General features: G+C 37.7%; 2 protein-coding genes across 3 annotated transcripts; one reads left to right on the top strand and one right to left on the bottom strand.

The window, feature by feature from the left end:
* Window positions 1–5,619: 5,619 nt before the first annotated feature.
* Window positions 5,620–6,629, bottom strand: LOC145130130 (uncharacterized). The gene is made up of 2 exons (XM_079064977.1): window positions 6,625–6,629; window positions 5,620–6,583 (listed from the first exon to the last, which is right to left on the bottom strand). Exons 1-2 carry the CDS (start codon window positions 6,627–6,629, stop codon window positions 5,620–5,622), a joined length of 969 nt encoding a protein of 322 aa, XP_078921103.1.
* A 306-nt stretch (window positions 6,630–6,935) lies between these two features.
* Window positions 6,936–8,767, top strand: LOC145128628 (uncharacterized). Of its 2 annotated transcripts, none has more exons than XR_013717019.1 (5): window positions 6,936–7,100; window positions 7,693–7,826; window positions 7,903–7,966; window positions 8,103–8,194; window positions 8,290–8,767. XR_013717019.1 is itself a non-coding variant. In XM_079063444.1 (5 exons), exons 1-5 carry the CDS (start codon window positions 7,045–7,047, stop codon window positions 8,306–8,308), a joined length of 348 nt encoding a protein of 115 aa, XP_078919570.1. In that variant the 5' UTR covers window positions 6,936–7,044; the 3' UTR covers window positions 8,309–8,767. The 2 variants fall into 2 exon arrangements, 1 of the variants encoding a protein (XP_078919570.1); XM_079063444.1 differs by having other exon boundaries at window positions 7,710–7,826.
* Window positions 8,768–12,783: the final 4,016 nt, after the last annotated feature.

A 12,783-nucleotide genomic window follows, 5' to 3' on the forward strand; every position in this document is an offset into this window, starting at 1 on the left:
TACATAAACATAAACATTAACATTTGCTAACTGCTTATTGAAGATGTTGATATCAATTTTGAAATCAATAATAGTTCATTCGACATTCACAGTTACAATATGACATAAACATAACACAAGAGGATGAAAAACAATTCAAATTTCCCAATAAAAGAGCATAAAATGAATAGAAATAGAATAAAAAAGAATGTAACCTGTACCAATGCTTCCAGCTTGTTCTCTGCACCTGAAATTTTAAATAATAGTGATCATGGTCAGCTATTAATCCTTGTTCAAAACTAATATTTGATTTACCATAAAAGACTGTTACAAGTTATTGCTCGACTTTGTTGATTTCATGTGATTAATACAAGATCACAAGATATAATTTTATATACTAGATATAATATAAATGATCAAATTGTTACTTGCATGATAACTGGATGTCATAACTAAAAGAAAAAGAAGTAACTGAAGTTATCATAACATTTATTAAACCTATTTTTAGCAAAAAAAAAATGACCATTCTGCCCTTCAAGTTTAAAGTCACAATTCTAGCTTCTTTTTATATGGAACAACACATACCAAATACTGATTAGATATCCAAAACAGAACAAAACTATAATTTTTGGAAATGTTACCATACAAATGCGAATAATGCCCATCCTGTTTAAATCTCTTCTAACTGTCATCTTGTAATTCAAGCAACTGTCAGGAATGGCATAAACAATCTCCATCTGGACATTAGTCTTTAGAAGATTGCAGAAACATTTTGACCAAAATGCTCCTTGATTTTCTCCTTGGTGAACCACATGTACACAACCCTTCTCTCCAAAAAAGATATTGATTCTTATAAGATCGACATAAGCTAAACCTAAAAATCAAACAAAATTTGATTAAATAAAACATGAGAGATGGTTAACAATCAACTAAGGCTTGAGTAGATAAGCACACATGTTCCATAATTATATTTTTTGTCCTACTATCTATGCTACAATGTGAAAATAAACTAAAATATAGAGTAGATTAGCACACATTTTCCATCATTAGCAATATTAACCCTATAAAAGCTAAGGATTGTATCATACATATTAAAAATATTAAACTCTAGGGATGTAGGTTCAGTTGTTTTGATTCACACGCATTTTTTCTAATTACCTGCTCCCATTAACATCCTTAGAACCAGATTCTCCATCTTTTTCCACTCAACTCCTATATCTCAACTTTCGTATCAACATCCCAATAGTTTTGCTATGAATGCTCTCAGGGGAATTTAATCAAACACTTGGTGGCAGAAAATGAGATCTTTGTACACCGAAACATTTACCAAACCGTAGAATTATACTTTTAACTTTCCTCTTATTAGGACATTATGCTTTAAAGAAATCTAGTCAACTACATTAAAATTTTCTTTGTAATTCTTCAGTCTGTTCAAGGAAGCAACTGTTGAGGCCGAACTTATTCTGTTAGAATTAAAAGAAAGAAACTTGTTGGCAATTGTCCTTTAATTTCTATACCAAACCCATTCAAGAAATCGAGCATTTTTTAGTAAAATGCTTACCCAACTCCACAACAAATACGCTAGCTGAAACGCATTCTATAAAACCAAAAATAACAGTTATGATTAGAACACAATGACAACAAATCGAGTTGAAAAATTGTGAGGTATATATATATATATATATATATATATATATATATATATATATATATATATATATATATATGTTTACCTGAAAGAGAAAAAATTGATCAGTATAAGTAGGAGTTTAGGTTGACCAAACCAGAAGAGATCGTCTCCTGGCTGAACCATTGGTGTACCCTTCACCACATTTGCCATTTCATGAGTCCTTCTCCCCATTTTTGTTATTATCACTTGTAGTTGTGTTCCAACTATAAGTATTATCTGCATATATAGTCAACAATATGTCTCAAATCCTAGTGATTATATCTGATCCACTCATGAACATATATACAGAAGATGAGATTAATACTTACAATCAATGGGATGAAGGGAAGCCAAAGGTATGCTTTCCAGCCTATCATTAGATAAACAAATCGTGAAATTTTTTTAATAAGACCAAAAATGTATAACAATGTTGTTAATAAATTTCCGAAGTTTTTGAAGTTTGATTGCCTATATAAATTATAATAAAATAATTATTGATTTATATATAACTTTGTGACTATTTACCATGGGTGTTGGTGAGAAGCAACAGAATGGCAAAAAACCATACTACTGGACTGCAATACAAAGGTTTAATTGTGTTATAAGCTTTTCATGTTTGAATTACAATAAAGAATTTCAAAAAAATTAAATGCATGTTTTTTTAAACAATAACTAATGGAAACAAATTAAATGATCAACCTTATTCCAACTACGACTTTGAAATCTTCTTCAAGCGACCTACTAATGTATTTGTGGAAATCAAACTAATCTAACCTACTAATGTAGCAACTTTTATAATCATTTTTATCACACCTGCTACTATTTTCAACCAATACAACTGGAATTGACTATCACTACAAGAAAATATCCATAACAATCAGATTAAAGAAATTATAAACAAATAAAAAGAGACTATGTACCTTAACTTCACGTTTCCTAAAACGACCTCCAGATTCTACAACTTTTAGAAGAGCCTCTGATCTTTTTCCAAAGAAGTCATCATAACTAAGACAATCTGGTGGTGTAAGCTGAGTATGTGTTAGCACTACTACCCCTTTATGCCATATTTCTTTACCAAAATTCGTTGTTGTTGCCTTCACAATCTATTTATCCAAGTTATCCACTCTATACACATCCAATCGGTCCGCATATAACAAAACATTTATTGTTTTGTGATAGGAACTTGGGTCAATGCCCTAATTCCCTACCTGCAATTCGAGCTACAGGAAGACTCAAAGAAAAAACCTCACGTATTTTTATTAAAATGCATAAAAAACCTAAGCAAACTCTGGAGCACCTTAAATAGCGTCCAGCTAATTAACAGCAACAAAAACTAAACATATAACTGTTATCTCCTACTTATCCTACCAAAAACTATTTAGATATATCCTAAACTGCCCCTTATCATTATCCAAACCAATTCCCTACCTAATCCTCCTGCGATAAACCTTACCAAACCGTTGGGTCATAACATTACTCCCCTCCAAACTAAAACCTTGTCCTCAAGGTTGAAGTCAGGGAACTGCTTAGCCAGAGTCGCCAAATGCTCCCACGTGGCCTCATACTCCGGTAAATCCTTCCAACGTATCAGCACCTCTTTCCCAGCCACCCCTTCGCGTACCCCCTCTACCTGACCAGGTTGCAATAAAACTTCCATGTCCTCTGTTAAAGTAGCCGGCAGGCATGGCGTGGTTGTTCGTTCCCCGACAGCTTTCCTTAACCGAGAAACATGAAACACATTGTGAATACGAGATGCCTCAGGCAATTCCAACCGATATGCCACTTGCCCTATTTTCTCTATTACATGGAAAGGACCAAAATACCGAGATGCCAACTTTTCATTTCGTCTTTTTGCTACCGTTTGTTGTCGATAAGGTTTAAGCTTCAGATACACTTGATCACCCACGTCAAAATGCAGTTCCTTCCTCTGTCTATCTGCTTGTAATTTCATAGTCTGTTGCGCTTTCATCAAGTATCCCCACAATTCTTGGAGAATCCGATCTCGTTCTTCCAAATATTGATCCACGGACCCTACTGGAGACCCGTTTTGGCCATAAAACAACAAATGTGGAGGATCCCGCCCATACAAAACTCTAAAAGGGGTTGTCTTGGTGGAAGTGTGAAAAGAAGTGTTATACCAGTACTCCGCCCAAGGTAGCCACGTTACCCATTTTCGAGGCGAGTTTGTCACAAAATATCGCAAATAAGTTTCCAAACAACGATTCACAACTTCCGTCTGACCGTCTGTTTGCGGGTGATAGGCCGTGCTTCGCTTCAATATGGTACCCTGCAGCTTGAACAATTCTTTCCAGAATTGACTTAAAATTTTTTTGTCCCGATCCGAGACAATAGACTCGGGAATTCCGTGAAGTCTAACGACTTCCTTAAGAAACACATTAGCCACGGTAACTGCTGTATAGGGATGCTTGAGGGGTACAAAGTGAGCATACTTGCTCAAATGATCAACCACCACAAAAATTACCGTGTACCCTTCCGATCGAGGAAGCCTATCAATGAAATCCATTGTCAGTTCAGACCACACCTTGTTCGGTAATTCTAAAGGTTGTAACAACCACCCGGCGCCATGGTCGAGTACTTCTGCCACTGACACGTGTCGCATTCCGCCACCCTCCTCGCGATATCTCCTTTCATTCCTCTCCAATAGACCTCCCTCGCGAGCCGCTGATAAGTCTTTTGAACCCCCGAATGCCCTCCCACTGCGCTAGCATGAGATTCCTTGAAGATAACTGGTATCCAAGCCGAGTCACTTGGTATCACCAGTCGCCCCTTAAACAACAATTGATTTCGTACCAGCATATAACCTGCCAAGGTTTCACCACTTAAGAGTCGTTGTCTGATAACGCTCAATTCTTCATTTTCTCCAACCTCCTTCCATAACCCCTCCCAATCAATGAGGCTCGTGGCTGCCAAAGTCGACAATTGTGGAGGTTCAACCCGTCTTGACAAAGCGTCCGCCACATTGTTCTCCTTCCCCGGCCGATACTCCACCACAAATTTATAACCCAATAACTTTGATAACCACCTTTGATGATCTTCGGTTACAGTCCTTTGCTCAAACAAATATTTCAAACTCCTTTGGTCTGTTCGCACCTTAAAACACCTTCCCAACAAATATGGACGCCACTTCTGTATTGCAAGTACAATCGCCATAAGCTCTCGCTCGTATACAGATTTCAACCGGGCCCTCGTCCCCAGAATATGGTTGAAATAAGCCAATGGTCTTCCCTCTTGTGACAACACCGCTCCCAAACCGTATCCCGATGAGTCGGTTTCCACCACGAACTCCTTATCAAAGTCAGGTAATGCAAGAACTGGAACCTCAGTCATTACCTTTTGTAACTTTCGGAATGCTTCTGTGGCCTATCCCGTCCACTTAAAGTTGTCCTTCTTAAGTTGCTCCGTTAACGGCCAAGCAATCTTCCCATAATTTTTAACGAACTTATGGTAATAGCCCGTCAAACCCAAAAATCCCCGCAGCTCACGAAGCGATTTAGGTACAGGCCACGTCAACATGGCTGCAACCTTAGTCGGGTCAGCCGCTACCCCTTCCTTTGACCCTATATGACCCAGATATTCGACCCTATTCTGAAAGAAAAAACATTTTTTTATAAGCATACAACTGGTGAGCTCGCAACGTGTTCAGAACCTTCCCCAGGTGCAGCGCGTGTTCAAATTCTGTTTTACTGTAAATTAGAATGTCGTCAAAAAAAACCAACACGAAGTGGCGCAGGAACGGATGAAAGATTTTATTCATTAGAGACTGGAACGTAGCAGGCGCATTAGTCAACCCGAACGACATTACTAAAAATTCGTAATGACCCTCATGGGTCCTAAAAGCTGCTTTCGGAACATCCCACACCTTCATACGAATCTGGTGATAACCGGCCTTCAAATCAATTTTTGAAAATACGGTAGCCCCGTGTAACTCATCAATCACCGGAATAGGAAATTTATCTAACACCGTAACTTTGTTCAGTGCACGATAATCTACACAAAACTCGCCAACTCCCGTCCTTTTTCTTTACGAGCAACACAGGGCTCGAAAACGGGCTAGTACTAGCCTGAATAATTCCAGCACTAAGCATCTCCCCCACAAGTTTTTCAATTTCATTTTTCTGGACATGAGGATAACGATACGGCCGCACACTGACTGGTGGAGTTCCTTCTTTGAGAATTATGCCATGCTCGTGGCTACGGTTCGGCGGTAGACCACTAGGCATGTTAAACACATCCGAGTAGTCGTCAAGAATCACTTGAATTTCAGCCGGTACCTCAGATGGTTCGTTAGTATCAACCTTGGCAGCCAATTGTACCAAGAAACCTTCCACCTCTTGCTGCAACATTTTACAAAAAGTCTTACATGAAGCCAAGGATTTCGATAGGGTTGGGTCACCTATAATCGTCATATGCCGATCTCCATCCCAGAACTGCATGCGTAGTTCCTTCCAATTAACGGTCATGTCTCCTAGAGTTCGCAACCACTGTATACCCAATATGATATCAAATCCCCCAACATCGAATGGAAGGAAATCTCCCACCACCTGCACTTCTCGTAGGTTGAGAACTACACCCTTACATGTTCCTTGACTTCTAACCATCAGCCCGTTGCCTAGCTTGACCCCTACTGTTCCCTCTCCTACAACAGCCACCCCCAAGAGGCGTATGATCCGTGTTGACAGGAAATTATGCGTAGCCCCACTATCGATTAAAACAATCACCTCTAGTCCTCCGACATCACCTTTTACTTTCATCGTCCTAGGAGGTGTCAACCCACTGACCGCATTGAGTGAAACCCCCGCCATATCAAAGTGGGCATGCTCCAAGTCAGATCTCTCGTCAACTTCCTCGTCCACAATAAGGACTTGCAACGCCTTGCTAGGGCACTTGTGCCCTAGAGCAAACTTGCCATCACACCTGAAACACAAACCACCACTACAGAATCAAAAATAAATTACGGCATATATAATACGGGTTATAGAGTAATTCGTATTATATAATGTTAAATGGCTTAGAAAAGATTTAGTATACGGTTTTATGAAAAGAACAACCGTACTCTATTTGGTGTAGTACATGAAAAGGGGAATAGAATACGCTAGAATACACTTAGTCATTTATAACCGTATTTTATATATAACATGATAAAGAGTCTTATATTTAAAATCTAATACCTAAAAATTAGGCACCGTTACAGTAGGTCCACATCAATGCCAATCCTATAGAGCCTTTTGTACATAAATACGTATCACCTCAATGCCAATTTCATCTTTCTTTCAAAAAAAAATCATAAGAAAAATCGACCTCTGTTTTTAATATCTCTGCTTTGAGGTGTTTTGGAGACGGTGGTATTCATTCCGATTTCCGAAGCATACATAGTGATGATCTTCATCCGACGACAATTTGTCCAAGTTTCTTCCTCCGACCTTGGTATCAGGTATGTTTTTAGCAACTATACTATGTTTCTCCTTCTTGCTTTCTGTCATCTGTTAAATTAATTTCCAACCATATGATTTTGCAATTTATGCATTAAATAGTTTGATTGATTCTATTTGATCAAAATAGATTATATTTTTTCTTGAACGACATTAAAATTGAAAAAAACAAACCCCCAAATCACAATTCCATCATCTCTTTTTTCGTTTCATCTTCCTTGTTCCTTGTTCTTCCCTTCGCTAGTTGCAATACAAACATAATCACCCCCAATTGACTCCCGCCCCCATCTATTCCCCGCATCGCCAATTACTAAGCTTCACCTGCGATTTCAGTTTCCCCTCAAATCCAACTATAAAACCTACCTTGATTTGGATTGAACATCTTCCATTGTCGATCATGGACGTTGACTCTTGGATGCTGTCTATATTCTACATCCAAACGTTGGATCTTCAATCCCGATCGTCTGATAAACATCAATATTTAATTCATGGTTTCTTATAAAAGATCACAAACATCAAGATTTAATTCATGGTTTCTATATTCTACTATAATAATTGTTGTATGTTTTTTTGTTCATTGATTTTTATCCTAAGCACTTTAAACATTCTAGTCGACATTGGTTGCTGCTTGTGATTTGCCCTTATCAACGCACTGGTTACATTTTGGATTCCATCAAGAAGTCAGGAAATCCGACTGATTCCTACAAAGTCATAAAGCATGTTGAAAAGTAAGATATTTTTTATATATTTTTGGATGATATTTCTTTCTATAAATTGTAACAATATTACTTGTTTTTGTTTTAGGGCTGTTGAAATGTTTAATGAAGATTTTGAAACATCACATCCAATGACATGGACGATTGCTGATGTAATTGACCTCTCTCTCTCTATCTCTCTTTTATATATATATATATATATATATATATATATATATATATATATATATATATATATATATATATATATATATAACATAAGAAAACCTCTGATGTTTATTTTTTTAGTGCAACCAACAATCGTCTAATTGGGAATGTGGCTATTATGTGTTGAAATGGTGCGTGAATTTGTCATGTATCGGCAATATGCATTCCCGAATGTAAGTAACTTTTGTAATATTGTTTTTTCATTTTGTCTATTGCACCAAACTGTCTCTTTTGTTCAATAAGAGTTTTTGTTTTATTCTGCATATAGAACCTTTGGAATGATATAAACCCCATTCCTGAAAAGTTGTTGGACGATGTGGTCAATGCGTGGATGACTACTTTTCAAAGTAAATATATGAAATGAAGCCTGTGTTTAATGGTTTGTTCTATTTTCTACACTTGTTATTATTGGATTTATTTTGATTAACCTTATGTGGTTTAAACAAAGTCATGTATCATATGCTTTGTTTTTACACATAAAAATATAAAATCTTGACTCATATTTACTTTTGGTTCTTGATTATCTTTTCATTGCTGATGGTTGGTTCGAGTCCACTTTGAATAATGGAGCCACAGTAATCGGAAAGGTGCAAAAAGACAGAAGAAGTTTCTTTGTTTTTTACCTTTTTTAGGTGTTATAGGTTTGTAATGAAAACAATTGTCCTTCTCCTTTGTCGTTTGAGTCCATCATGATTGTGTCTTAGTACTTTATTTTTAACTACTATTTTGTTATAGTTACTTTTTATTATTTGGAATGACCAATTATTATTGTTCGTAAAAGCTAATGTATTTATGTTTATTTTTTATTGTAGTTGTCAATTTTATAATTTCTCATGACTAAATTTCTGAACTTTATAAACACGCATATCCATGTATCAAACGAAAGACCAGTATAATTGGTTTCGAAACTATTTAATATTTGATTTTTTTATTAATAGACATATACATTACGGTTCTACAACCGTATTCTATTTCCTAGATTAGCGTACTAAATATTCTCATATATTACGGTTCCGCAATCGTATTCTATTACTTAGATTACCGTACTCTATATTCTTATAGATTACGGTTCTACAACCGTATTCTATGCATAGTTTACCGTATTTGTTGGGTTAAATAGTGTTGCGTCATGGGCTCGGTCCTTAGCCCGGTTTTGCTATCCAGTTTGGGCCTATCCAACTGTGATTGTTTTGTTTAGGGTTTAGTATTTAAGGTGCATGCATGCAGCCTTAGAAGACAGAGCTTTGATTATTATTGTTTTGATTTGTACTACAAAACCCTAGCTCGCCTCTACAGTGGAAGTTCTTGGTCGAGCTCTGCTGAGGCGTGACTACGTTTGAATCATTCAGCATTATTTGATTCCATATTGTGTTCTCTGTGTTCTTTTGATTTTATTGTTTAATCTGTTGAAGATCTAATCGATCTAAGAGTTTTTTCAACTCAACAATTGGTATCAGAGCAGGAGACTGTGTAATTCATACACATCTCTTCTGTTGAAGAAGATCTTAGGGTTTTCCGCTTAGATTGATATTAATAGAGCCGTCATCTGCTATTGACGTGGCTCTTTAAATATTTGATCTTACCCTAACGTTATTTACAAGTATGATCTTAAGCAGGTTTAAACAAGCATCAACACATCCATGGACGATTCTCAGTCAAATCCGATCAACATCTCAAACAGCATAGGATCGACGACAAGGATTCCTATTTTATACACTCAAGATTATGAGGTCTGGGCGAATCACTTTGAAGACTACGTGATTGGCTCAGAAGATAATGGATACTTAATCTGGGAGGCGATCACTGTTGGTCCATTCGTTCATGCAAGTACTTCAAGAGTTGTTAAAACTCAAAAGGAATATAATCAACTTATCGGTGACGTGAAAGATATACCTCAAGACGAGAAGGAAAAGTTTCAGTGCAACATCAAAGCTTTAAGGATGATAAGGTTTGCATTACAGTCAGACACATTTCGGCTGGTAAGCTCATGCACGACAGCAAAGGAAATATGGGTCAGGTTGAAGGAATTGTACTCTACGGATGAAGATCTTGAGCACTCTATCCAAACACTACTCCTCTCAGAATTTGGAGATTTTAAGCAAAAGCCTGAAGAGAAGCTCGTTCAATCCTTCGATCGCTTCAATCATCTCTTAAGCAAGATGATTAAGCATGGGATTGAGAGGAAGGTCATTGAACAAAAGGTAACATTCATGAATGGCCTTAGATCAGAATGGATGGCTGTGGTGTCAACAGTGAAGGCACATGAACAGTTCAAAAGTTATTCTCTTGCAAAATTGGTGGGGATACTTAAGTCACACGAGAACGCCTTGACTAAAGAATCTAATGTGGTTTCTGGCATGCGTTCGTTGGCTCTAATCTCCAAAGGTAAGAATGTTGTTGAGGAAGAGGAAGATTTAGATCTCTCTGAATATGATCTAACAAGCAAGGAGTATTCTCTGATGGTGTCAAATCCCAAAAATTTCATCAAGAGAAGATTTCCAACAAACAAAAACCGAAACTGGCAAGGCAGTTACAGCGCTGAGAAAGAAAAGGAGGAACCGAAAAGTGTTTCCCAGTCGGAAGAACCAAAGAAGGAACAGAAACTTGGAGGTGACTCGGGCTTTACTTGTCACTAATGTGGAGGTAAAAATCACTTCGCTAAAGACTGCATGCTAAGAAAGATGTCTGAGAAGAACGAAGATGAGGACGAGGAAGCGAACCTCACAAGGCGTTTGGAGGAAATCAGGAAGAAGAAAGCAGGATCTAACAACACCATGAATGCTCTTATTGTGCAGGGAAATGTAGTCGATGATGAATTTGGAGGCGTTGAAATTTGGTCGACTGATTCAGAGGACAAGGAAGTGAGGAAGCCGACTCATGGCAAGGCTCTTTTGGTAAAGGAAGAGGACACTGCAGGAAGGTGTTTGATGGTGACGTCTGGTGTGTCACACATGCGAGGGTATACCACTGATGGAGGAAATGAAGGAGAGAAGGACAGAGAAGACCGCTGTTTCGCAGCAAAGCCTGTCAGTCAGCAGATCAACGATTGCGATGAGTTGATCCAGAAGGTACAATCTATTCTTATCTCTCTGAAAATTCCAATCACTAACTACGAAAATGAACTCAATGGATTAAAATCTAAATTTTCTAGTTTAAGTGGAAGTTCAACTCAAACTCGCGTCACAAACTCTAACCTAACTGATCAAATCAGCAGGGTGTCATCAAAGAGTGAGGAGAGGCGAATGTGGATTGAGCAGAAGGAGAAGGAGTTGATTAGGTCGTTTGCATCTTGATTGTGAAATAGGCAAGAAGATACATCGTATGATTTTACCCTTCCTTGAGTTGAAGGAGGATGAAATCGATGCCGACGCATATGACTGTGAAAACGTTGTTTCTTCTGAGGATATTTTCCCTGCCTACAGAATTGGTCTTGACAAAATAGAGTCCTTTATAAAGTCCAAAGACCATAAGGACATGCTCAAAAATTTGTTGGATGAAAATGACAAATTGAAAATCCAAACTGAAACCGTACAGAAATTTGACTTGTTGAATGCTAAGTTGAGTTCAGAAAATAAAATTGTTGTTGAAAATATTTCTGAATTCGATGAGGATAATGATATGAGTGACATTTCTGTGGATGACGTGGTTGATTGTTCAGAATTTGTCAAAAGCGAACCCGAAACTAACAAAAATCTTATTTCTGAAAATTCGGTTGAGTTTGCTCGTTTATCCAATGACAAGACCAAAGTCCTTAAAGAAAAGGCCGTAGTGTATCAAAAGGTCCAAACTACTCCAAATCAGGTTTACAAAGTTAATGGAGTCACTCTGCAACAAACAGCCGAACTGACGGCAGTAGTAGCAGAAGATAATGTTGAAGGCTGTGATGAATTTTTCTGGTCAGCACCCATTGATACCGCTAATGAAACAGTAAGTCTGTCACAGAAAACTTCGTGGAGAGTGAAAGGAAGATATGTAGCCGAACCACTTAATGATCCTACTCGTTTTGATGAGCCCAGCACAACTGGTACCAAAATGCCTTCAGATGAACAAGTGGTTGTCTCCAGCAAACCCTATTCACCAAAGAACAATGCTAATGTTCAAAAATCTGAGGAAAAGGCTAACATTCACCTAAATCCAAAATAGGTAAAAGAAAGAAAGCATCAAAGGAATGTAAGGTACAAGAAAAACCTTACTGAAAGGAAGCAGTTCTGGCAGTCTCAAAATCCCAACTACATTCGCTATGAAAAACCTTCTAACCAAAAGGAGGTAGGAAAAGAAAATCCTAGCACTCACACTCATGGCGAAAACAACCGAAAGCAGAGTTTCGGTCCTCAACATCAAACCAACCGAAAGCAGAGTTTCGGTCCTCAATATCAAACCAACCAAAAGCAGAGTTTCGGTCCTCAACATCAGACAAACCGAAAACAGAGATTCGGTTCACCAAAGGATGTCAACCGAACACAAGGCTTCGGTTCTCGAGATGAGAAAAACCGAAAGGGTGGTTTCGGTTCCAGACTGAGCAGTGAGCAGAAACGAAAGGAAAGCAATTTTCACTCTCAATCACAAACGAGCAATATCCAAAAGGCTAACTCAGTTTCCAAATCTCATTTTCCTAGCTCTAACCTCCTCTCACAGAATGATCAAAAAGGAAAAGAAAAGCTTTGTCCAACAAATTCAAAGGATTCGTCAACTAAGCCTAATGTTGATCGAAAGTATGCTAACGTAAATTACACATATTCGGCAACTCCACCTAAAAATAAAA

This window comes from Lactuca virosa, chromosome 8 (genome assembly GCF_052849685.1).
Source record: "Lactuca virosa cultivar CGN04683 chromosome 8, Lactuca_virosa_CGN04683_v6, whole genome shotgun sequence".
Lineage (NCBI taxonomy): Eukaryota > Viridiplantae > Streptophyta > Magnoliopsida > Asterales > Asteraceae > Lactuca > Lactuca virosa.

Bases quoted from the DNA above. Each gene is read 5' to 3' on its own strand.
- LOC145128628 (XM_079063444.1), top strand. From the start codon at position 7,045: ATGATCTTCATCCGACGACAATTTGTCCAAGTTTCTTCCTCCGACCTT. The intron at 7,827-7,902 runs GTAAGATATTTT...TTTTTGTTTTAG, and splicing joins GTCATAAAGCATGTTGAAAA to GGCTGTTGAAATGTTTAATG. The intron at 7,967-8,102 runs GTAATTGACCTC...TTATTTTTTTAG, and splicing joins TGACATGGACGATTGCTGAT to TGCAACCAACAATCGTCTAA.